At 41.7% G+C, this 25,199-nt stretch overlaps 1 protein-coding gene across 4 annotated transcripts in view; it reads left to right on the plus strand.

Annotated features, from left to right (window-relative positions):
• BRAP (BRCA1 associated protein) overlaps positions 1-24,318 on the plus strand; it is a 93,611-nt gene extending 69,293 nt beyond the window's left edge. For 3 of the 4 annotated variants that reach the window (XM_032431229.1, XM_032431228.1, XM_032431230.1), the window contains exons 6-13: positions 4,752-4,865; positions 6,510-6,658; positions 10,768-10,843; positions 11,302-11,440; positions 11,815-11,924; positions 14,723-14,812; positions 19,329-19,432; positions 21,896-24,318. In XM_032431229.1, coding sequence (XP_032287120.1) covers positions 4,752-4,865; positions 6,510-6,658; positions 10,768-10,843; positions 11,302-11,440; positions 11,815-11,924; positions 14,723-14,812; positions 19,329-19,432; positions 21,896-22,259 — 1,146 coding nt within the window. In that variant the 3' untranslated portion in view covers positions 22,260-24,318. The remainder of the gene's footprint in view (positions 1-4,751; positions 4,866-6,509; positions 6,659-10,767; positions 10,844-11,301; positions 11,441-11,814; positions 11,925-14,722; positions 14,813-19,328; positions 19,433-21,895) is intronic. The other variant, XM_032431227.1, reaches the window with a different exon arrangement.
• The last annotated feature ends 881 nt before the right edge of the window (positions 24,319-25,199 follow it).

The raw sequence follows: 25,199 nt of genomic DNA on the forward strand, positions 1-25,199 counted from the left end.
TGTGCCCCTGCTTCTTTCATTCTCTTTTTAAAAGACATTCCTTGGCACATTTTAGAGAATAAGATCTGTTTAATACTTTTAATTTTGGTGATGAGGGATTTGGGGACGTTCCTTAAAGTATTAAAGATGCTTTAAGAGTTCTGATTGGACATCACTGCAACAGAGAGACAGAAACAGTGAAAGGATGGTGATATTTTCAGTTTTAAAAATTAGTTGCATATTATTACAGATACTTTTTGATTTAAGAAAGTTTTGACATTGGCTTCATTTCACTTGTCACATTAAGCAGCATTTTCCGTGTGCCTCAGTTCTAAAGATGTTAGGAAGGTAGTCTCTTGGTCTTACATATTCATTCTTAATAATACACATATTTCTGTATGAGTATAAGAGTGAGATAAGCTTTAGCTATTACCCAGATTGTTAAAGAGCCATCCTATCTGTAGGTTTTGGTTTGTGGTGGGTTTTTTGGTTGGTTTTGTGTTTTTAATGGCCTGTTTTATTTGTCCATTCATTAGGTTTTGAAATGCAGCTTTGTCAAAAGTTACTTCTTTCTCACCTCCTTGGTAAACAGCCTTCCTGAATTTGGCCCAGATAAGCAGTTCTAGCTTGCAGATTGGCAAAGAGTGGGTGCGCCTTTAGATCGTTTGCCATGCCTCTGACCTGTTACCAAAATTTGTGGGTGAAAGGGAGCCCATGACACGAGGCCCACTTGTCATCTCCTTCCTCCTTGCAGAAATCTAGAGTTGACAGCAATAGCAGTCATTCGTTGGCCAGGGGGAGGAAATTAAGAGAAGTGAGAGTTGGATTATGTTTGTGCCTATTCCATGGGCCACAGAAAGGGAACCCTTAGTGTAGCGTTCTGTGTACAAGAGGGTACACAATTGTTATCTTTAACCTTTACAAAATACCCTGCCATTGAGATGAGACATTTAAAATATGTTTGAACTTTCCTGCACGCAGACTTAGACTTCACACGTTGACAATTAGAATGGAAAAGCACTTAAACAGCTGTGTTCACTAACTGTCAAGAGACCTTCCAAGGTCACTGAGGAGCTTTGCAAACAGTGGGCAAGTGGTACCTTTTAAATCTGGTAGCACATGTAATATCAAGGATAATGATGATAATTTGCAATCTTACTGACTGCTTATGCTATACCACTCTCTGCTAAGTGCTTAATGTGCATTATCTCATGTAGTCCTCACCACAACCCTTTGAAGTAAGTACTGTTATTATCCTTGTTTTACAAATGAGGAAACTGACTGCAGAGAGGTTAGTGATTTGCCCTCAGTGACTGAGCTGGGATTTGAGCCCTCACTTTTAATCCTAGGGCATACTCTTCTTCCAGTAGGAGTGGATAAAAGTGTGGGAGATAATCACTTGGCAAGAAATTGTGTAATGGCAATATTTCAGTTATAGTTTCTACTTAACAGTTAAGGGCAGTCAGCAAGTGACACAGGAAGAGTCACTGAAACAGATTGGGGATAATGAACCATTGAACATTACATCAAAAACTAATGATGTATTATAAGTTCGCTAATTGAATTTAAATAAAAAAACAGATTGGGGAAAAATGTTTAGACTTTTTAAATGGTCTAAAGTCTGCTAAACCCACAAACTGTACCAAAGGCCACCCTTCATAGTGTGCAGGTAATGCTGCGGGACTTTTCTATTACTGTTAATGGCTTTTTCTGCAGTCTCTCCACCTCCTGTCTTTTGACCAAATGCAGGTTGTACAAGTTCATGGATGTTAGTTTTGAGACTATGAAACAGTCTGCTAGCTCTTCCCCATGGGGATAGAACCCTCGACCTGGGAATCATGAGTTGTCTTATTTATTGCTAATGCTGGATCTTAGGGTCTGAGGCTTATCCTGTCCGATTTTCTAAGGTCTAAAAACACCCTCCTAGCATAAGACTTGAAGTTGTTAATACTGGGCCCTAATGAAAAAAAAAAATAGGCTCAAATAGGTACCAACTATTGAGCACTTACTAGATGCCAGGCCTGTTAAGTGCTTTTCATGCGTTGGCTCCTTGAGTCCTCTCAACAATGCCGTGAGGTAGGTGTTGTTACTTTCACTTTTATAATTGAGGAAACAAGCATGGATAAGTCACTTGCCCAAAGCCACACAACTAATAAGTGTTTGAATTAAATTTCAAACCCATGCAGCCTGACTCCATGGCCTTGGCAGCTGACCATATTCTTTTTCCTTTCTTTTTTTCACCAATTTTTATAAAGAGTAATCCTTCTCTGTATCTCCTATAAGCTCTGGAATTTCTGTTGGCCTCAGCTTTATGCTGTAGGTGGGTTTTCGTTTTTTGTTTTTTGTTTTTTTTTTTTTAAGATTTTATTTATTTGACAGAGAGACACAGCGAGAGAGGGAACACAAGCAGGGGGAGTGGGAGAGGGAGAAGCAGGCTTCCCGCCGAGCAGGGAGCCCGATGCGGGGCTCGATCCCAGGACCCTGGGATCATGACCTGAGCCGAAGGCAGATGCTTGAAGACTGAGCCACCCAGGCGCCCCAGTGCTGTAGGTGTTCTAATGTGATACTACACAGTTGTACTGTGACCCTCAGGAAACTTAGTCTTTGGGTAAGGAATTATAATTCATCGGGACACAAGAAGGGAGGAGGGGGTTCAGTGACTCAAGTAGTTCCTTGAGTCACTCGCATGCTTAGGACAGGCCAGGAGACCCTCTTTTGAGAAGTAAAAACATGTTCTTGACACTATAGTTGATCACTGTGACAGTAAAGGAACATTGATCATAATGGATTTTTCTTTTTCTGAGTTTATCCTGGGAAGAGGACAATTAGAACAAAAGACAAAAAAAAAAAAAAAAACAGTGTTTCTTAAAATGTTGGGCTCTATACAATGCAAGCATTTTAAATAAAAGAGCTGTTCTATGTTTTTTGCAGTTAGCTTTAGGCTTTTGTTTTGTGCATTTCAGTAGTGGGTTGAAGTAGGAACCATGTGTATTTTGTTCTGTCCTCTAGTCCTAGCGCATAGCACAGTGCCTGGCAGATGCTGGGTGCTCAGTAAATATTCAGACAAGCTACATTTCCAATACAGAGATTTTAAAGACAGAGATCCATGTGTTCAAAAAATACATTTCTTTGTCATAGATAAACAAGTCCCCCAAGAAAAGAGCCATTTATCTGGTGTTGACTAGATTCTGTCATCTGCTCAGAATCACAGACTTTGTCCCTTCCTCTGAGGAAGTGTGCTTGCTTAGCAAGCATTTACAGAGCTGGAGGTCTGAGGAGGGGTCGGCCTCTCCTCAGCTGCCGCAGGTGCAGCCAGCTCCTGGTGGCCCTCCTTCCGGATGGTCACTTCTTCAGTACACAAATCCATTTGCTCACTGTGCTGCTTACTCACCCAAAGCATTTCAAGAAAAAGGCATTGCTCTTGAAGAATGGGGGAAGCCAATTTAGTTTGCCTCCTCTTAGTATTAAAGAGATTTATTAATTGGCTCTTAACAGTTTGAAGTTAAAATACACTATCCCCTATACAGGTTGTTTCCTGAAAAGGAAGCCCCCGCCCCCGCCCTCCAAAACAAAACAAAATTAGGTTCAGAATTGATCATCTTTCCTCAGCTGCTTAGCTCATTTGGTCATATTGAGAAAATATAAATAATCAAGAATCCACACTTGAATTATATCATTGGAGTGAAATTCAAAGCTACTGAGAAGCTCACAAGATTTTGCTGTAAGGTTCAGAATCCTATGAGGGTAGACAAGCAAGACTTTTTTTTTTTACCTGTACGGACTTGAAACTCTTCTAGAGGTTGACAATGTGGCATTTCCTTTTACAGAACACCCTTCCTCCCCCCATGCAGCTTGTATACGTTGGTAGGGCCAAAGCACACAACTTCCTGTGTTTGGGTTACTGTCCATGTGGGAATGAAATCTAGACAAACCTTGGCCTCCCAGCTGCCCCTCAAAATTGCCAAGTTTAAAAACTGGAATCATCTCTTTGTTAACACTTTCTACTAAGGCTGTACTAAAAGGTTGGATTTACTTGTGTTCGTATTCACAAATGCACAGGTGAACTTTCAGTTTTATCTACAGGGGACTGTTTCCCCTGTCTCTTATTTTCTACTCCAAGGAACAAGACCATTAGTATTTTAAAGATTGGTTCATCTTGGACCTCTTGATCTTGGCCAAGGGTTTTGCTTTCGATATTACTAGGTTGTTTAAAACTTCCTTATCTGTGATATATTATTATTATTTGGTTTATTGAAGAAAAGGAGTTGGCTTTTCACTCCATACCGGTACCTCTAGTCCTTTATTCTCTCTAACATACATGCTGATGTTTTTTAAAAAGAAATCATCCCCAACAATTGTCCGTTATGATTGAGTTCTAAGCTTTGCAAAAATAAGTGTTTGCTTTCAGCTGCTGAGAAAGTGCTGATTCGAGGAAAAAAATATTGATATCAAGGGAACTGATGACCGTTGCTGGTTGAATACTAAAGTCGTATTGGCTGTCAGCTTATTGCAGTTGGGCAGCTTCTGCTGGTTTAAGTGAGACTGTCATGGATCAGGAAACATTGTAGAGATGCAGGATATTGACTTGCAGAGTTTGACTCACCTAATGAACCTGCTTCCCTAGATGGTACTTTTGGCAGTTGCTTTCTCTCCTCTAAGTATAAATTTTAAATGCTGATGAAGAGAATAATTGAAGCTATGCATCTTGAATAAAAAGCATATTTTCAGGATATTTCTCTCAATTTTTTCTTTTTATCCATTGGTATACCTAGGCCGATGCAGATAGTTTTTATATGGCGTGCAATGGCCGCCAGTTCAACTCCATAGAAGATGATGTTTGCCAGCTTGTGTATGTGGAAAGGGCTGAAGTACTAAAATCTGAAGATGTAAGTGTGCATCATTCTTGTGAATGTCATAAGGTTGAATGTTAAGATTTATCTATGGAAATGTCCAGAGTATGCCAATCCATCGAGATAGAAGGCAGATTAGTGGTTGCCAGGGGCTGGGGGACGAGAGGAATGAGGAGTGACTGCAGTGAGGACGAGATTTCTTTTTGGGGTGATAGGGATGTTCTAGAATTAGTGGTGAGGGTTGTACAACCTTGTGAATATATTAAAACCCACTGAATTGTATAGTTAAACATGGCAGATTTTATATTAAATGAATTTTATCTCAATTTTTGAAAAGTATCCCAAAATATTAAAAAAAAATTATCTGTGTTATTGAAATTGAGTGTTCATCTATTCCAGATCCATGAAACATGGCCTGGAACCTAAAAGAAGCATTTTTACTTTAAATATCAACCCTTAATCCCTGTCCTAATTTTTAATTCTGTTTGGATAACAATCTGTAATTGCTCTGATTTGCCACCTTCTGTGGGACCTTTTCCTACAAAATGTGTTCACTTAAATCATTTTATAAAGTAGGAGATTCAGCTCTGTTATATTTTTAAGATTTTCTTTATTTTAAAGTAGACTTAAAGGTCTTTTTCTTTGAAATCAGCTTGATGGAAATAAGTTCTCATTTGATTGTTCTATCATTAGATTAGGTAAAATAAAAATTGACAAATGATAAAATCAGGCTTCCTTTGTGCCAGTTTTAGAGATTCTTTTCTCTAAATGAACATGGCTTCTTGAAAGAGTGCCTGTGAAAAGCTACTCTTCAGGGACCATAGATAAATGTGATTTTTCTCAGCATGTCCTTGTGTGCATGCCTCCCCACCTTTGCGTCAGTAATTCCTGCTCATTTTACAGCTGGCAGGGCTCAAGTCAGACGTCACTGTCCCGGGGGTGGTGCGGGGGTACCTTTCTTGACCCCCTGTTATAGCTTCCTATACTTTTCTTTCATAGCACTTATGAGCACTGGTAATTTAAAAAATTTGACTTTCGTCTCTCTCTAGCAGATTATAAGCTCTGTGAGGACAAGGCCCTCAGTTGTTTCGGACTTAGCGCATCTGCTTTGCTCACCATTGTGCTACACCTAGAACGGTGTCTGGCACACATAGTAAGGACACAATAAGTGTGTGTTAAATGAATGAATAAATCAGTGTTGTTGATACCATTATCACTTAGTAGGAAGCATTAAGTTTTAACTTACTCTGTGGAAAAATCATTCTGTTCCATTCCTGTTCTGCTTTTATTCATTTGTGTTCTGTTATAGTTACAGAGCCTTAAAAGTAGAGCCAGGAGTCTGGTAATGCTTTGATTCTCTGAGTTGTTTTTTTTTTATTCTCTGTTAAGCTTTTGGTAGCAGTCTCCCCTTCCAGAGTATCAGCTCCGTGAGGGCAAGTATCTTTGTTGGCTTATTCGCGAGCCTATCCCCAGTGCCTTGCACAGCGCTGGGAATATAGAAGGTGCTCAGTCAGTATTTGTTGTATGGATGAACATCGTACCAATTTAAATTATTTGCACAGATCAAAAATGTTGAGAGCATCCTGCCAAGAGTCAAAAAGCAGCAGGAAAGCTAGTGTTAAAAACATATATTAGAACCGTGGATGAAGAGTGAAGCTTATGTGAGGTGTTTCCCTGTAGGGTGCCAGCCTCCCCGTGATGGACCTGACCGAGCTCCCCAAGTGCACGGTGTGTCTGGAGCGCATGGACGAGTCCGTGAATGGCATCCTCACCACGTTATGTAACCACAGCTTCCACAGCCAGTGCCTGCAGCGCTGGGACGACACCACGTGAGTGTAGGAGCTAATCTTACCCCCACCCTGTCAAAGCCCATTATTACCCTTTCCCAGAATTAAAAATAGCCACCACCAAAAATGAACCATTCCAAGTGCTTGACTTTATACACCTGGGCACCATGACAGTGAAGAGGTCACATGGAAGGGTCTTCCATTTTTCTTCACTAGTTCATGTGGGAATCAGTTAGCATTCTTAGACCACGTCCTTCTTAGTATGCTGATTCAGAATCTATGTGGGATTTCCAAAAGCAGCATGAATTGTTGCTTCCAAGAACCAGAGGATGAGGGGAAAAAAAAAAAAAGGTAAAGCTGAGCTTTGAGGCTCTTCTACCCAAAGGAAATTTAGGTCTAAAATCTCATTTATCACCTGCCCTGGATGTTTACCATTTACTTTGGCTTTCTTACCATGTGGGCTATGGTAGTCTAACATTTCAGACTTAGCATGTTGCTGATGACTCAGTGGCCGGTGGTAATAGCAGCCAGTAGGCATGAAGCACCCGTATGCCTACACTGTCCTGTTTCCCACTGCAGTAGAGGCCTTACGTGTACGGCGGCGTTGCACAGGCAAAGGACCGAGGTGTAAGCTGTACCTTGGTTTTTGTTTTTTTAAATCAAGGGTTGTTCCTCCCTTTGTAAACTGTGCTGTAGGACTTAGCTAGAAAAGTAAATCAAGACGCTGACCTGGGTCTCCCACTACAGAGAGGAAGACACAGAATCAAATAATCACACAAATAAATATGCAGTCGTGGCCGTAACAGGGGTTACAAAGGAGCAGTGTGCAGCATTACGATTGGAGAACAAGGGCCCTGAGATAGCCAGGGCCGCCTGAGAAGTGCAGTCTCCAGGAGGATGAGGAAGCATTAGCCAGGGAAAGGGGGACCTGAGAGAAGGCAGTGTGAGGGCCGGGGTGTTCATGGGAAGGGAAAGATCACATGCCAAAGCCCAGAAATGAGAAAGGTGAACATCCACAGGAATCTGTTGTCTACCCCCAAATGACCAGAAGAATGCCAGCTTTCACAGAGCAGGGACCTTGTCTGGCTTGCTCACTGCTGTGCCCTCACCCTTAGCAGGAGACCTGGCACATAGTAGGAGCTCAGAAAATACTCTTGAGCAGATCAGTAAACCCTGGGTTTTTCTAGCCTGTTTAGCTTGACAAGAATCTTGCCCCAATTCTAGAGGATCCTCAGTCAATTCTGGGGTATCATGTGGGGGCTCTTCAAAGAATTGTCCAGGTTTAAATTTGCCTTGAAGAAAGCCACGCTAAGGTATATGCATTCTATAAAGTGTTTATCTGTATCTTGTGTCCATCTGCTACACCACTTAAGTTTTGGACACTTCTTTGTCCCTACCACCCCAGTTTTACTCTCAGGGCAAATTAACTGCCCCAGAAGCATAGCATTTTAAAGTTAGAAGTTTAGGGGACCATATTGTCCAGCTTCCTCATTTTACAGAGGAGGTAACTGAGACCCAGAAATGAAAAAATAGCTGTCCTGCAGAGAAGGCCAGCACTGGGACTAGAATTCAACCCTCTAAATGGACAAACCTGGTGGTGGCTAGCCTCAAAAACACATAGTTTCTTCAGCAAATATGTTTTGAGCCTCAGTACACGCACCGTATAGTGCTGGTGCTGATGGGAGAGCATCAAACATAGATCCTCCTCAGGGAAGTTCAGTCAGCCAAGGGAGCTTACATAAGTGCATACAATTCAAGGTAGAAACCGGAGGGAAATAGAGATGGCTTCCCCAGTGGGGGTAGTCAAGAAGGGCTGCATGGCGGGAGGCAGCATTGATATGCAGTCCTAAAGGGTAGTTTTTTGACACATGGAGATGTCAGAGAAGGACATTTTGGGAAGTTTTCCCCAAATACCTCCTCAAGAAAATAAGATGACAACTCAAACTTTATTTTTAAGGAGAAGGAAGCATTTAATAAACTGTTAATTATCTTTTAATCAGTGAGATGGTATGTCATAGAATACTATGTGTATAGTAGAAATAAGGTGATTTTTGTAATTTTTTTTCCTTTTTTTATTCTCAGGATCATACTTACATTTCAGAAAAATCATTTTGGCATAATGTAGGAAATAAGATTTCAGAATTCATGTATTTTTATCCAACCACTACCACAGCTGCCACACAGACCAAAGGGATGACACAGAGCTAGTTTGTACCTTCAACAAGACAGCTTGCTGCTCACTACAGCTGCCATTCCTGGTTTCTTCGTTTGTCTTCCAGCTTTTTTTTTAAGTTTTTATTTAAATTCCAGTTAGTTAACATACAGTGTTACATTAGTTTCAGGTGTGCAATATAGTGATTCAACACTTCCATATATCACCCTGTGCTCATCACAAGTGTCCTCCTTCATCCCGCCGTCTCGTTCACCCATGCCCCCACACCCCTCCCCTCTGTTACCATCAGTGTGTTCTCTGTGGTTAGGAGTCTGTTTCTTGGTTCGTCTCTCACTCTCTGTCTTTTCCCTTTGCTTGTTTGTTAAATTTCACATATGAGTGAAGTCATATGGTATTTGTCTTTCTCTAACTGACTTATTTTGCTTAGCATTATACTCACTAGCTTCATCCACATTGTTGCAAATGGCAAGATTTCATTCTTTTCGGTGGCTGAGTAATATTCCATTGTATATATATATGCCCCATCTTATTTATCCATTCATCTGTTAATGGACACTGCTTCCGTAATTTGGCTGTTGTTGATAATGCTGCTGTCAACATTGGGGTGCATGTCTGGCTTCTCTTTGATATTATCTGTGATAAGAAATTCATGTTCTTCCTGCTAATTTTCTTTTCTTGGTTTTATTTACTCAGTTGGGTAACAAATGGATATTAGTTATGTCTTAAGCATTCTTTCTTCTTGGTGCCAGTTCATAATTAGCTTCAGTTATAACCTACTTTCTATCATTTTTGCCCACCTGACAGAAATATTCATGACTGGTACTTAGTGTTATTTTGTCTTGAGTATAACAGAAAGGCATTAATGGATTTTTTAATGGCCTTTTCCCCCCAGGTTTATTGAAGTGTAATTGATCACCAAAAAATTGTATATATTTAGGGGCGCCTGGCTGGCTCATTCTGTAGAGTGTGCGACTCTTGATCTCGGGGTCATGAGTTCGAGACCCACATTGGGGGTAGAGATTATTTAAAAATGAAATCTTAAAAAAACTGTATATATTTAAAATGTACAACCTGATGACTCATTATACATACACATTATGAAATGTTCACAACCAAGTCAATAAACATATCTTACCTCACACCTTTACCATTTTCCTTGTGTGTGTGTGTGTGTGCATGTGTGTGTGTGTGGTAAGAACACCCAAAGTCTCTATTCTAAGCAAATTTCAAAAACAATATAATATTGTCAGCTATAGTCACACTGATGAACACCAGTTCTCCAGAATTGATTCATCTTGCATAATTGAAACCTTGTAACCTTTGACCAACATCTCCGGATTGCTGCCTCCCCCAGACCCTGGTATCCCATCTGCCTTTCTACTCTGTTTCTGTGAGTTTGCCTTCAGTGCCATTTTAATTGACTTTTTGTAAATTGACACTTGAGTACTTGGTACTTGTATCCTCTTCCACATGTTCATTGTGTGGTAACAGGCCCTGTCCGTTCCAATAGTAACTTCTTTTTGGTGAAATTTATTACAGATTTTAGTTTTAACTCTTGGGAGCAACCCAGAGAAGACAGAGTACATCTTGAGTGATTTAGATCTTTGGGAAATAAGGTAGATTTTTTGAAGTAAAAATACCTTATGGATAACTGGACATAAAATTAATAACTTATCTCAAGTCCCTAATTCTAACTTGTACATATTTAGTTCTTTGATTAAGCTTTAGGCAGAAGAATGGAAGAAGGCATGAAGCGGATCCAGACTCCTTCCTTTTCTTCTTCCTTTATCAAGATTTTGTATTTTTTTCATTTCATTTGAGAGTAACTTGCAAGTGTTTTTCGCATGTTATCATTAGTTATGATAAACACATAGCATGTTAAGAGACTGAAGATTTAAAATGCAGTTTTGACTTTTGGTTCTGTAACAGCTATCTCTTGTATTTCATCTGCTCCATTCTCACTTGGGGTCCCGGACAGGTGTCCCGTGTGCCGGTACTGCCAAACGCCAGAGCCCGTGGAAGAGAACAAGTGCTTCGAGTGCGGTGTGCAGGAAGTAAGTGCCGGCGGCCGCTGGGAAAGAGGAGTGAGCTCAGCTTTCGCGGTCTGGGGTTTGCTTCTGCCCCGTGTGGCTTAAATTCTTTTTGATTCTTTTCAGGCTGATTCTTTTTTTTTTCTTTTTGTCTAGGGTTGGGCAAGAAGTATAAATTATTTTACATTCCTCAGCAAAATACTCTCTGCTTTCCGTTCTTTGTTTTTTTGAAAAGGACTAGACTTTTGCTGATAAATTGTGAATATTTGTCTTACTGTTTACCTGGAGTTCCTTAAAACCCAGAACGAGAAAATGATTGACCCATAAAAGCATCCTTGCTTTTGGGGTTTTAAACATACGTTTTTTCAAAACTCCTGTAGAAACAACTCAGCTTCATTCTGTGTCAGGCACCTTCCCGCTCTGAGTGAGCCAGATCATATGTTTTTGTATAACTAATGAAGATCTTACCTTCTCTCTGGCAGAACCTGTGGATTTGTTTAATATGTGGCCACATAGGATGTGGACGGTATGTAAGTCGACATGCTTATAAGCACTTCGAGGAAACGCAGCACACGTACGCCATGCAGCTCACCAACCATCGAGTCTGGGACTATGCCGGAGGTGAACACTGTTCTTGTGTTCTAATTTGGATTCATTCTGCATGAACATCTCTCCCTCGGAACCTCTCCACTTTCTCTCCCAGCTTGAAATCTTCCTGACAGCTGTGGCAAACTCAAATTCTCACGGTGCCCCGTAGGGCACTATTTTCTACAAATGGCCTGAATTGGCACATTATAAAGAGAGTTAACACTTCCATACTTGCCCTCTCACTCTTGCTTAAATTCAAATGATTTAGCCCACTTGTACAGAAGTATTGCAAAGCATTTAATTTAGAACACGTAAAAACAAAAATTTTGTCAAAGTTAAAAGTGTATGGAGACCCTTTCCATTGTGAAGAAACAAGCCTTGTTTGATGCGTTCATTCTTTTCTTCAGATAACTATGTTCATCGACTGGTTGCAAGTAAAACAGATGGAAAAATAGTACAGTATGAATGTGAGGGTGATACTTGCCAGGAAGAGAAAATAGATGCCTTACAGTTAGAGGTAAGATACATTATTAGTAATTACTAAGTACCTTTTTTTACTGCTTTTTATTGTCCTAATTTAAAAAGTGGCTTGGGCTTTTAATTTTGCCATTTACTCTGTATGTCAACTATGTAAAGTTCTATCATTGCTGCAAAGAATTATTAAAATATTTTTATTCTGGGGGCGCCTGGTGGCTCAGTTGTTAAGCATCTGCCTTCGGCTCAGGTCATGATCCCAGGGTCCTGGGATCGAGCCCCATATCGGGCTCCCTGCTCAGCAGGAAGCCTGCTTCTCCCTCTCCCACTCCCCCTGCTTGTGTTCCCTCTCTCACTGTCTCTCTCTGTCAAATAAATAAATAAAATCTTAAATATATATATATATATTTTTTTTTTTTTTTTTTTTTATTCTGTCTGATTATCTTCTTTGAAAGTCTAAGGCTCACCGTGCCTCATTATTTTGAATGTGTGATGTTCCTCATTTTCTCAAGCTCAATACTAAGGTGGTCCTCTGGCTGCAGTAAAACTGGAAGTTAAGAATCTGCCTGATGGCATTCCAATAGCATTTGGAAATTGAGCAGTTCAGAATGAGGAAACCCTAGTAGCATCCTTCCATGTCCGGGAAGCTTTCTTGTATCTTAAGACATTTTATGAATTAGATATTTGCATACTCAAAGTATGTATTTTATGAATTTGATGCTTATATACATAAAGCCATTTGGGGGTATGCATATAGTTGAAGAAACAACAAAAGTAGCACAATCTGATTTTTCACTGTAGCAATAAATCCCATCTACTATAAAATTATTGTACTGTAAATTTTACATTAATGAAGGAGAAGTTTAACACAAGTCTTGTTTTTGTTTTTCATTTATTTTTTTTAAGATTTTTAAAAATTTATTTGACAGAACAAGCGAGCACAAGCAGGGGGAGCGACAGAGGGAGAGGGAGAAACAGACTCCCTGCTGAGCAAGGGGCCCAATGCAGGGCTCAGTCCCAGGACCCTGGGATCATGACCTGAGCCGAAAGCAGTCGGTTGAGTGAGATTGAGCCCCGGGTCGGGCTCTGCGCTCAGCATGGAGTCTGCTTGCCCCCCTTTCCCTCTGCTCCTCCCCCTGCTGGTGCTCTCTCTCTCCCTCTCTGTCTCTCTCAAATAAATAAGTAAAATCTTAAAAAAAACAAACAACTTAACCTTGGAAGGAAATTTGAAAACTTGCTCATCTCCAGACTTCTATGGTCTAATAGACTCAGTAGAAGGACCTAAAATAAAGCTGATGTTCTTACTCTTAATTGTATTAATATGAAAAAAAGTTTAAACCTTCTACATTGTTTCTAGAATAAGCAACCCTTCCATATTAACTCTAACTATATTCATTCAACAAATGTTTATCAAGGGCTGCTGTCTGTCGGCCAGTCTTCCTGGTGCTGGGAGTGCAGCATTGGTCAGCCCCCGTGCCCATTCCAGTGGCACACACACGTTCCCCCATCTGGCCTTTCTCTCTCTTGCACCTTCATTCTCTTCTCTAGTTTACAAACACATTCAGGTCTCTTTTAGTCTCTTAGAATGGTCTTTCTGAAATGCAGATGTGATGTTGCCACTCCATGGCCCACATTTCTCAATATAATACCCCAGAGCCTTCCATAAGACTCCATCTGTCTGGGGCTCCTGGGTGGCTCAGTCGTTGGGCGTCTGCCTTCGGCTCAGGTCATGATCCCAGGGTCCTGGGATTGAGCCCCGCATCGGGCTCCCTGCTCAGCGGGAAGCCTGCTTCTCCCTCTCCCACTCCCCCTGCTTGTGTTCCTCTCTTGCTGTGTCTCTTTCTGTCAAATGAGTAAATAAAATCTTTAAAAAAAAAAAAAAAAGACTCCATCTGTCCATACCATGCACCCTTGCCTCATTGATGTGACTCCTTCATCTTGAAGAGATCCTGAACGTCCACAGCTCACATCTGGGTCCAGTAGTTCTCTGGAATCAGATCTCTGTCTTTACCTGTCCCCTTCTATCTGTCGAAAGCACTCCCAAATCTCTCCTTCTCTCAGAAGTCTTGCCAGACCCTACTGCTATAAGCCATCTGTCCTTTCTCTGTAGTTACAAGGCACTGTTCCTTCATTCATGCAGTCAGGTAGCAAACATTTCTTGACATCCAGCATGTGCCAGGCACTGGGGCCACAGAAATAAAGGTGGAACCCTCACTTTCAACGAGTTGGTAGTCTAGTCAGGGAGACCTGGTGATTAAGTGCTGTTAATGAGCTGAGAGGACCGCTTAATCCAAGGCTGGGAAGGACAGGGACAGCTTCCCGGAGGGGGGTGAGCTGATTTGAATTATACTTTGATTTAAAAACCTGTGGTTCTTAAAGGTAGCTTGAACAGAAACTTGTTTGTTTGTTTGTTTGTTAAAGATTTTATTTGACAGAAAGAGACACAGCGAGAGAGGGAACACAAGCAGGGGGAGTGGGAGAGGGAGAAGCAGGCTTCCCGCCGAGCAGGGAGGCCAACGCGGGGCTCGATCCCAGGACCCCGGGATCGTGACCTGAGCCGAAGGCAGACGCTTAACGACTGAGCCACCCAGGCGCCCCCAGAAACTTCTTTGTTAATGTACATTTCTCTGCTTGCTTGTCTAGACTAGATGGTAAGCCCCAGGACAGGAGTGTAATTGACATCTCTGTATTCCCCTGGTTTGTTGAGAGAGTGTAACCAAGAGATAATACACATTCTGATGGTTACACATACTCTTCTGTAGGTGATTAAAAGTTGGGTTTTAATTGAATTTAAGAAACTACAGTGATTTATGTTTTGGTGTCTGTTCTCTATGTTTCTAGTATTCATATTTACTAACAAGCCAGCTGGAATCTCAGCGAATCTACTGGGAAAACAAGATAGTTCGGATAGAGAAGGACACAGCAGAGGAAGTAAGTTTTTGGTTTGGTGCTGCTGACGTGCCACATGGCAGGGCTATCTGATGTTGGGGTGGGAGAAGGCAGGATACAAGAAAAGAGGAATGCTGAAATCTTCCTTAGTCTGATACAGAGATAGAGAATTGTTTTGCCTCTAAAAAGAAATCTTTGTTATATGTCAGTTATATCTCAGTAAAGCCGGGGCGGGGTGGGGGGGGGGAGATGCAGTGCACAGAGAGAAGAAAGAAAACAAGAATTTGGAATCAGTTGGCTCACCCCAGTAATCTAACTTTAGATCAGAATTCCAGAGAGAAGTGGTTAAAAACATGAATCATCATTATATTACAGACTTAGCCCCTGAAGGCAGTATCAGGCAACAAGAAATTCTAGACCACAATAAGAATGAAATTAGTCAAAAAGAGGAGAAGGAAGAGACAAAAATATGCTGTTGCAAATGCAGCCAACTGAGCATTATTTAAGAAGGGGAGGGAAGCCAACATATATTCTCACCTAGGGTCAGTAAATCAAGACGAGTGGATTAAAATTGTATGCTGAGCTCGATATTACACTAAATATATGAGGAAGAAATGAAATATCTGATATATACCCTAAAAAAAGAAAACTTGGATTTAAAGACTTGAGTATTTTGGTATTTTCGATTGGGGAGAGATTTGTTTGTTAACTTCGATCAGGTTTTCTAGTGCCTTGTGCAATTCCATTAAAAAAAATAGAAGTATGTACACGAGGGCCTGTAATTTGAGTCAGCCAGTTGGTTTGTCAGCTTGGGAACAGCTGCTTTGAGGAGCTACGTGTGGGCTTCTGCGGCAGCAAGATGGTGCCGAGCTCTTCGAAATTGCAGAGAAGAAACGAAGGCAGAGGTGCTAGAGCTTCGGTGATTCCCGTGGTTCCTTGTTTATCTAGGGCAGAGGTTTTTGGATTTTTTTTTTTTTTTAAAGATTTTATTTATTTATCTGACAGAGAGACACAGCGAGAGAGGGAACACAAGCAGGGGAGTGGGAGAGGGAGACGCAGGCTTCCTGCCGAGCAGGGAGCGTGATGTGGGGCTCGATCCCAGGACCCTGGGATCATGACCTGAGCCAAAGGCAGACGCTTAACGACTGAGCCACCCAGGCGCCCCGAGGTTTTTGGATTTTAACAAAATCCTTTAAAGAAGATGCCAATTCACTACTCCCAACAGGTGAAAGAGAAAAGCACTGTGATTTTGGTGGAAACCCAGATGGAGGGCACAGAGCTTCATTTGCTTGCTTTTCCCATTGTCTCCTGCACGTGCAAGGAACCCTGCCAGTTCCAAAGTAGGGAGTCTGGAAACTAGTGAGCTCCCGAGGATTCGTGTATAATGGGAGCTCCAAGAACCTTTCTCAGGTTCTAGGGACAGTGTTCGTAATTCACTGATCCTCTTAGTATTAAATACAGGCTTTTAAATTTTTTTTAATGATTATTTTAGTAACTTTGTGAGTCCCTGGCAATAACTAGACCTTCAGATAAGGACTGCAGAGCCAGGCTTGGGTCTCATCTGTGCGGTAGCTAGGATTACCCTGGAATTAAGCAGGGTCAGGCTTACACATTGGCCAGGCCCTTTGGCCCCAGTTTCTGGATATGCCTACAAATGAGGAGAAATCAGGCCTCTAAAATTAAGGCTTAACACCAGCTTTAACATGATCTTTAGTTAAAAGTTCTTGATGTAGTTGATAGAAGAATGTTCCAAGTGATGAAAGTGCCTTTCCAGAGGCACTCAGGGTCGCTTGATGGACTAGTTCTGCATAGGGCTTAATTGGAGTACGTATGGGAAGGACGTGCCTCCCACAGCACTCAGGAGGCAGAGCACGAGTCGCTGCCACTTGGTGTCAAGTTATGAAGTCTCAGGGAGGAACATTGGCAACTCTGCGCAGCCTCAGTAATGGGTTTTTGCACAGGGGTTGTACCTAAAGTGCTTCACACAGACCCTTGAGAGCTAAGCTTAGGGTCCTCTCCGCCTTTTCAGATTCTTTAGGATTATCTGCATTCCCTAACAAATACCCATGAAAAGTAAGTCGAGGGGCAGGAAAGCTAAGCAGTGAAACTTTTGTGTCCTTTTACGTAGGGGTAAGATGGAGGCAAGGGCAGCCCTACATAAAAGCTGGAAGGGCTTGAAAAGGTTTTGTTTTCTAATATCAAATGTTGCTTATCCATAAGTTAACGGATGATGCAGGCTTTTTGTTCCTGCCACTATCCTCCTTCTGATCAGTCCTCTGTCCAGTGGCACCTCCAGCAGGAGACCATGTGCAGGGAGGAACAGTAATAGACCCTGGGTTCACTGACAGATTCTTGTTCATGGGCCTCATTGTGGACTTGTTACAATACGGTTCCTGCCCGTACCACCCACCATGCCTTAGGTAGTGCGATTACTGTAGTGTGTGAGAGTCTGTTCTAGAAGCTCATGCCCACTCAAAGGTTCTCGTTTTAGTGGGGCTTTGTAGGAAGAACATAGAGCAGGCAGTCAGGACAAGTGAATTCCCCTAAAGATCCATCTTTTCTCATTGGACCTGGAGCTCCATGTAAATCAGTATTTTTCCAGCTGTGGATCGTGAAATGAGTTTGGTAGAGTGCAGCTGGCATTTTTATGAAACAGGATAGGATGGGTATAAAATATCAGCGCATTGCCATATTTAATACTGTTTTGTGAAGCTCTTGGCGTCAGTTGTGTGTGTATACTTACATTGAATGTTTCTTATTGTGGGCTCATAGAAAGGTTTTAAAAAGCACTGATTTAAACCATTGTAACATTTGTGTATAGCAATTGTAAAGAGTTTTTTGGGGTTACTTGGTTTTCATCTTGATTTAAGTGCATTTGGCCTAAGTATCTTCAGTGAGCAAAACATACACAGTTTGGTTCCTTTTGATACTCGTTTTCGTCCTTTCCAATTTCTCTAAACTAACAGGAGTCAGTTTAGGAGAAAACGTACAAAGGAACTAATGGTCTTTTATTTTATTTTATTTTATTTTTTTTAAGATTTTATTTATTTGACAGAGACACAGTGAGAGAGGGAACACAAGCAGGGGGAGTGGGAGAGGGAGAAGCAGGCTCCCCACAGAGCAGGGAGCCCGACGCGGGACTCGATCCCAGGACCCTGGGATCATGACCTGAGCTGAAGGCAGTCGCTTAACCGACTGAGCCACCCAGGCGCCTTTAAGCTATTTTTATTTTCATGACATAGAGGAATCTTCCTCTAATTGCGTGTTCTTCCAACTTAACAGAAGTTGGCTATAAAGTTAATTTCTACAGTTATTTTCTTATTATTAAAAACACAAAACAAAACAGTGCTGTTAGAAATCTGTTAGGTAGGCCATGTGGCAAGTTTTTAAAAGAAAGTATGAAAAGCAGTGGCCCTTTTTCTAACATGAAGGACAATGCTAAGAGTTTATATGTGCCCAGGGTCATTTTTCCTTTGCTGTACAGCTGTGACCTGCAGTGTAGTACAGGGAGGTTTAGAACTTGGCTCTGCATCCAGATTTGGTGTCCAGTCCTGGACCCACCATGCTCTAGTTGGGTGACCTTGGGCAGATTGCCTCACCTTTCTGTAAGCCTGTTTCTGTAAAAGGTTGCCACATCGAAGTCTCCAGCTTCTTATAAGGTATAAAGGAGATACTGCTTACAAAACACCTGGCTGGTATGTGGGCCATAGAATTTAAATTCTCAGTCCCTGTCAGTTCCTGTTATTACTGCCTCATGATCCACCCAGCCTCCCTACTTCTCCTTCCCATCTAATCTTCGCCCTGTGTCCTTACCCCAGTAGGGCTGAGGCATTTCTCAGTTGCGTAGATCGTCACACCTGGGTGAATCCAGCATCTACTTAGCTAGACTTCCAAAGGCTCTTGGTTTCCGACATAGAATACACCAGAATTTTAAAATTCTCTTCAATTGCGTGCTCGCTTCGGCAGCACATATACTAAAATTCTCTTCAATTGCTAAGACAATGTGACATGAATTTGTTCTCTCTATATTGCACTTACAAATTAACTCAAAACAAGAACTGCTTATGTTCCATGTGGCTTTGTGGTACATGAGAAAATTAATAAAGAGTTTGGGGGAGGGGCCCGAACAGTTAAAATCGGTTATCACCATTTTCTTGGATTAAATTAGTTTGTTAGATTATTTCAATAGTAATTTTTGGAATGTGATCTCAGGAGGAAATAAAATGATGAGTTAAGAAGAGGAGGCTCTGGTCTGGGCTCTGACAGACCATCTCCTGCTCTGCTGCCTGAAGCTCTTCCTTCACTTTTGAGTCTTCTGCTTGACATTCAGCTGCTCCTGATCACTCTGGTATAGACAAAAACAATAAGGGGGGGGAAAGGATTTCTCAGAATGTTTATTTCCATTACAGAAATTCTTTCAAATGATCGTCTCACCTTTTCTTAGTTTGGTTTGTCAAAGTTATAGACAGGTGATTGAAGAAACAGTGGTGAAGTTAGCCCCAGAGACCACACAACTATGCCTCTGTGAAGTGAAACTGACCTCTGTTTGCTCTTCCAGATTAACAACATGAAGACCAAATTTAAAGAAACAATTGAGAAATGTGATAATCTGGAGCATAGACTAAATGATCTCCTAAAAGAAAAGCAGTCTGTGGAAAGAAAGTAGGTGTAATTGGTCTCTTTTAATTAGCTTTTTCATTGTAACAGGCTCATAAACAGGTAATCTCCTTCATTCTGGTGGAAACACTTTCCAAATGTGTCTATCACTGGGTTTTCAGGGGTCTGCCTATATATGGAGCAAACTTACTGTGACTTTCCGTTTATTAAAAACTATAGCGTTTTGGAAGAATGAAGGGGGGGAAATCGGAGGGGGAGACGAACCATGAGAGACAATGGACTCTGAAAAACAAACTGAGGGTTCTAGAGGAGAGGGGGGTGGGAGGATGGGTTAGCCTGGTGATGGGTATTAAAGAGGGCACGTTCTGCATGGAGCACTGGGTGTTATGCACAAACAATGAATCATGGAACACTACATCAAAAACTAATGATGTAATGTATGGTGATTAACATAACAATAAAAAAGTAAAAAAAATACATAGCGTTTCATGCCAGGTGGATGCCATGTGGAATGCAGCACTCTCCCCTGACGTCTTTGCTTATTGTATGTGCAAATATCTTTCATTTTTGCCTCTAGAAAGCAACTGCCTTGTGCTCAGAGCTGCAGTTTCTCTAAGCCATGTGGCTGAGAACTCTCAGTTAGGAGAATGACTGTCTAAGGCGGAGACGGTGTGTACTCTGGCCTTAGACAGGAATTAAAGGCCAAACTTGTTGAATATGGTGCGAAAAGCTCAAAAACAGCGTGGCAAAAATGTATTCTACTACTGTTAGGGGAAGATAGTTGCTGCTGATTGAAATTACTTTCTAGTTTAAGTATACCCACAAAAATAACTGATTTTTTACTTCCGGACAAACAGATAAAAAATAAATTTAAGGAGGATAGCTTTAAATGTTGTTTTGTTTTGTTTTTTAATAAACCTTTATTCTGGTAGAAATTCAGATTTACAGAGGCTACCAAGATAGTGCAAAGAGTTCCCATTTACCCTTCACCTGTTTTCCCCCTATTCAAAAGCAGGGGTTATTTTAATAGTTTTTTTTTTTTTTTTTTTTTGTATTGTGGCAAAATCTATATAACATAAAATATGTCAGTGACGTTAAGTGGCATTCACAACATCCTGCTACTGTCACTACTATCTGTTTCAAAATTTTTTCTTCACCCACAACACTCTTCACCAAAGTTTTTTTGTTTTGTTTGTTTGTTTTCTTTTAAACATTTTGTTTGTAAGCAATCTCTGCACCCAACATGGGGGCTCAAACTCACAACCCTGAGATCAAGAGTTACGTGCTCTTGAGGCAGCCAGGCATCCAAGGGTTTTTGTTTGTTTGTTTTAAACTTCTGTAAAAACAACACTACGGCATTAAGAGAAATTAAAATATTCTCCTATACTTTCAGCTCCCTAACAAATTATATGAAAGAATTAAAACTGGAAGGTTTTTTCCACCCTGTAGATCATGCTATCTATCTAGAGGTTACCATTATTAATTAATGGTACCAGTGAATATTTACTCTTCCAAATCTTTTGCTCACACCTCACATACATAATCTTTTTTCTAAAAAAAAAAAGAATAATATTAGGTATTCTGTTTGGTAAATATTCTGTTTTGGAGGTTTTGTTTTGTTTTGTTTTTTTCATATTGGTACATCTAGATCTATCTTGATCTTCATAAAGGTTGCACAGTATTCCATTGTCTGGAGGTCCCATAATAATTTTAACCAGTTCCCTATTGATGGATGTTTAAGTTGTCTCAAGTCTTGGACTACTATAAACTCTGTTGCAATGAGCATTTTTCTCCATGTTTCTTTCAGTGTAGTCTGAAATATATTCTGTGGGATATATTCTGTAGGATAAATTCCTAGAATAGGTGTGGCAGAGGGCATGTAAAATTTTGATTTTTATAGGTATTGCCAAATTGACTTCCAGAGAGTTTGTAGCAGTTCCTGTTCCAGTGCCAATGTATGGAAGTTCCTCTTTCCCCACGTCTGAGCTCTTTGGCATTCTGATACATAAAAATGGTATCCCAAATGGTGTTTTAATTTGTAATTCTTTACTTATGAGTAAGATTGAGCATCAAGAATAGGGCACTCCCTATCCTTGGAAACTCTCCTCCAGCGAATGCAGTGAGGTCAGAGCACTTGACTCTCTGAGAATGTCACTTTTCCTCATAACTTCTTTATCGTAGCTGTTATCTCTAAGCCACCTATTTAACCAGAGACTGCAAAACAGAGAAGCAGTAGTTTTACCATGAATCGCAGAATCGTTTCTGCAATTGAAAAATGCCCGATGCTTAGAAAAATTGTCCTGAAGCCATGCTGTTAACTCGAGCAAAATCCTTGCTTTGTAAAGCTGTTGCAATGGCAGCAAACCAGTCTCCTTCCACCGCACGGGGGAGGAGTCCAGTCCCTAAATGGATTCTGAGATCACAGTGCCTCTGTTCAGTCCCAGAGCAGAAAGGGGACCGTGTCAGCAATTGAAAATCATGCTTTTTTCTTCCTTTGTTTTGTAAAAGGTGCACCCAACTAAACACGAAAGTGGCCAAACTCACCACAGAGCTCAAAGAGGAGCAGGAAATGAACAAGTGTTTGCGAGCCAACCAAGTCCTCCTGCAGAACAAGCTGAAGGAGGAGGAGAGGGTGTTGAAGGAGACCTGCGACCAGAAGGATCTGCAGATCACCGAGATCCAGGAGCAACTGCGTGACGTCATGTTCTACCTGGAGACACAGCAGAAGATCAACCACCTGCCTGCTGAGACCCGGCAGGAAATCCAGGAGGGACAGATCAACATTGCCGTGGCCTCAGCCTCCAGCCCCCCCTCTTCGGGCAGCAGTGGGAAGCTGCCCTCCAGGAAAGGCCGCAGCAAGAGGGGCAAGTGACCTCTGGGAAACAGGTGTCCCTGAGACTGTTCTCCCTGGCGCGGCGAGGGTGTGCTGGGGCTTCAGCTACGTGTGAGGGTGGACCTTGAATAAGTACAAGTGAGGACGGAGCCGCCGTTGTTCGGATCTTTTCTTGGCCGGCGTGCGCTGTAGTACCTGGAGGGCCAGTGGCCGTGGCGAGGAGAGCTGATGGGAGTGGGCCGGGGCTTAAGGTGTGGCCGCTGTTTCCCACCATAGGAGTTCACTAACCTCAGACATTCTGATGACCGTTTTGCCTTGCTACTTGACAGAAGCCCCAGCTCTGCTCTGCAGTTTTCCATTGTATTTATTGAGTCGGTGGATTTGACATTCAGTTCTGGGGTCGGTTCAAGACGTCACTTTTTTTTTTTTTTTGGCAACCTCAGAGGTCACGTTACCTGAGGTCATAGCAGCTGCTTTCAAGAGAGGTTTGCACTGGCCGCTGAGGATTTACGAAAATTCCCTAGCGTTAGTCTCCTGTCATTGTCCTCCCTCCCTGCAGTCTGGGAATTGAAGAATTGGTTGAAGGTCACAGGAAAAGAGGCTGGGCCAGTAAACCTTTAGTCACTAGCCTGTCACCAGCAGCCATCTCTTGCTCCAGGGCTAGCTCGGAAAAACAAACAACCCGCCCAGGCTGAGCGGACCCAGTGTAGGAAAAATGGTGGCGCTTCTACTTTGTTTTCGATGACTCCACACCACATTATGAACCTCAAGTAAGGAGGAGGCTGAAGGGTTACTCTAAGACCCAACTCTCAGAGTGGATTTCCTAGCATCTAGCAAGAATCAGCAGGCAGATTTATCATCCATGTGAAAATGCAGAGTGAGGCCTCTGACTAGCTGATTGTGTATTTTGCTGGGATCAGTGTTTTCTGAATGTTTACAAAAGATCGGGCTGCATGTTCAGGTTGCGGCTAGAGGGAGCTTGGGCAGATTTTCAATGATGCTTTCAAGATACAACCAAAGGCTGTTTCTAAATCCGAAAATTAGAATTTTAACAGAGCCCCTTTAAAAGAGTCATGCAATGCTTGTTGTGAGCCAACAGAGGGGCTGTGTACTTTCTCTAGAAACCTTAACGTCAAGTAATTCATACTACGAAGTAATTGAGCAAACTTAAAGTAAGACCCGTGTTGGAATTTAAGCTTCCAAAAGAGGTAGCTGGATAGGTTAACAAGACATGCCGTTAAATGATGGGGTTTGTTTTCTGCTTTAGAATTAGCCAGAGTTTTCAAATGATCACATTTTAGAATTGTTTTTTAGCCTATGGCTAGACGTCATCCCCTTTGGCCTAAGTGTCTCATATGTTACTTGTTAGCGCACAAACTGTATTGTTAATCACCATCCATTTTTGTGGGATGTGCTGTAGCATTTCCCAAAAAACCTCACCTGTAACTTTGCAAAATGAATGTACTCAGACATTCTCAATTTTTACTTAGGGCAGACCAACTCTACAAGTCCCCCTTGGACTTATATATACAGATATCTTAAAGCAAGAGTGGGAATGTAAAGCATAACCTAATTCTCTTTCCTATAGAGATTCTATTTTATTTAAAATCTATTTTTACACTAGTTAGAATCCTGCTTTTTTGGCCAAGTACTTGTCTTGCATGTCTGACCTTGCAGAAGCTGGGGTGGATCGTAGCATACTAATTAAGAGAATTAGAAGTAGTTGACAAAGCTTGCTCGCTCCTCATTTTCCCATGATCACCTCCATCAAGCAGCCCTACCACCAGCTGGGAGAACAGAGAGCTTCAGTACAGGTGGGCTAAGTGCTCTGAAAGGCTGTGCCCAGAGGAATGAGCAAATAGGCAGATGTTTCCAAACTACTTGAAGGTTTAAACATTTTTTTCCAGAAATAAAGAATCTTATCAAGATACATTAAGAAACTGTCTTTGAGAAAGGTCAAAGAGTCATGTTTGAATTTGACAAAATTACATAAGGTAGAAACTGTTCGTGTTTTCTTCAGGATGGAAATGAACCACTTAATATATCCGTACTACCTTGAACAATGAAATTGCATTAAAACAACCAAACTTTGAAATGATTCTGCCCTGTGTGAAATTTGTGTCTCTCTGATTGACATTTGCTCGGGAGCTTGTATCTAAATAACCTAAGAAAGTGTCATGACCTGGATTTAAAAGAAGCATTAAAAATCATCGCCTCAACAATAGAGTGAGCAGCTAGATTATTCATCTCTCCACCCCTTTGCTCCAACTTCCCAAACTAATAAAAAGTAGAATAAGGAAAATTATCTCAATTTGGAGGATCGGGATAGGCTGACACTCAGCCCACAACTCTTTTGCAAATGGAAAGCAATCAATTTACACACTGGAGACTTTTTCCCAGGCCCTATTGCAAGCTGAGATCGTTTTCCTTTTTGAAACCATCCCAGATGGGACTGGTTAGGATACACGGGGTCAGACAAAGCCCTGAACCAACTCCCAACTCCCAGCTCCAGGCTTGCTCGGGGAGGTTGTCCTCAGCGCGAGGGTAGGAAACCACACAGCCAGCCAGTAGAGTGTGGAGAGCTTGGCAAATCACAAATGAACAACCTTCTGTCATCACTTGGAAACCCCTCTCCTGGTACAGTCGGGATACACAAATTACAAATACTATCCTTAAGATTTGGCTGCTGTGCACTCTGCCACGTTGCTTGGGCTGGTGGCCGACGGGCTCACGTGATGAAGTCAATGGTAAAAAAGGAAAGTCGCTCTCACATTTGAGGAAAGAGATTTCGTCTTCTCCAGGAAAAAGCTGAATTAACTGCCGCAGTGAATTCTGCGTTAATTTCTTTCTTGGCAGCGGAAGGGAAATTTTTCAGGAGTCTCTCACGACCCAGTTCCTGCTCCTTCATTGTGCTGGGGGATGTCTACACTGCTCAGAGACCTGGCTCTCACCTTAAGTGAGTTTAGGAAGCCACCAAGT

Source organism: Phoca vitulina, unplaced genomic scaffold (genome assembly GCF_004348235.1).
Source record: "Phoca vitulina isolate PV1807 unplaced genomic scaffold, GSC_HSeal_1.0 scaffold46, whole genome shotgun sequence".
NCBI lineage: Eukaryota > Metazoa > Chordata > Mammalia > Carnivora > Phocidae > Phoca > Phoca vitulina.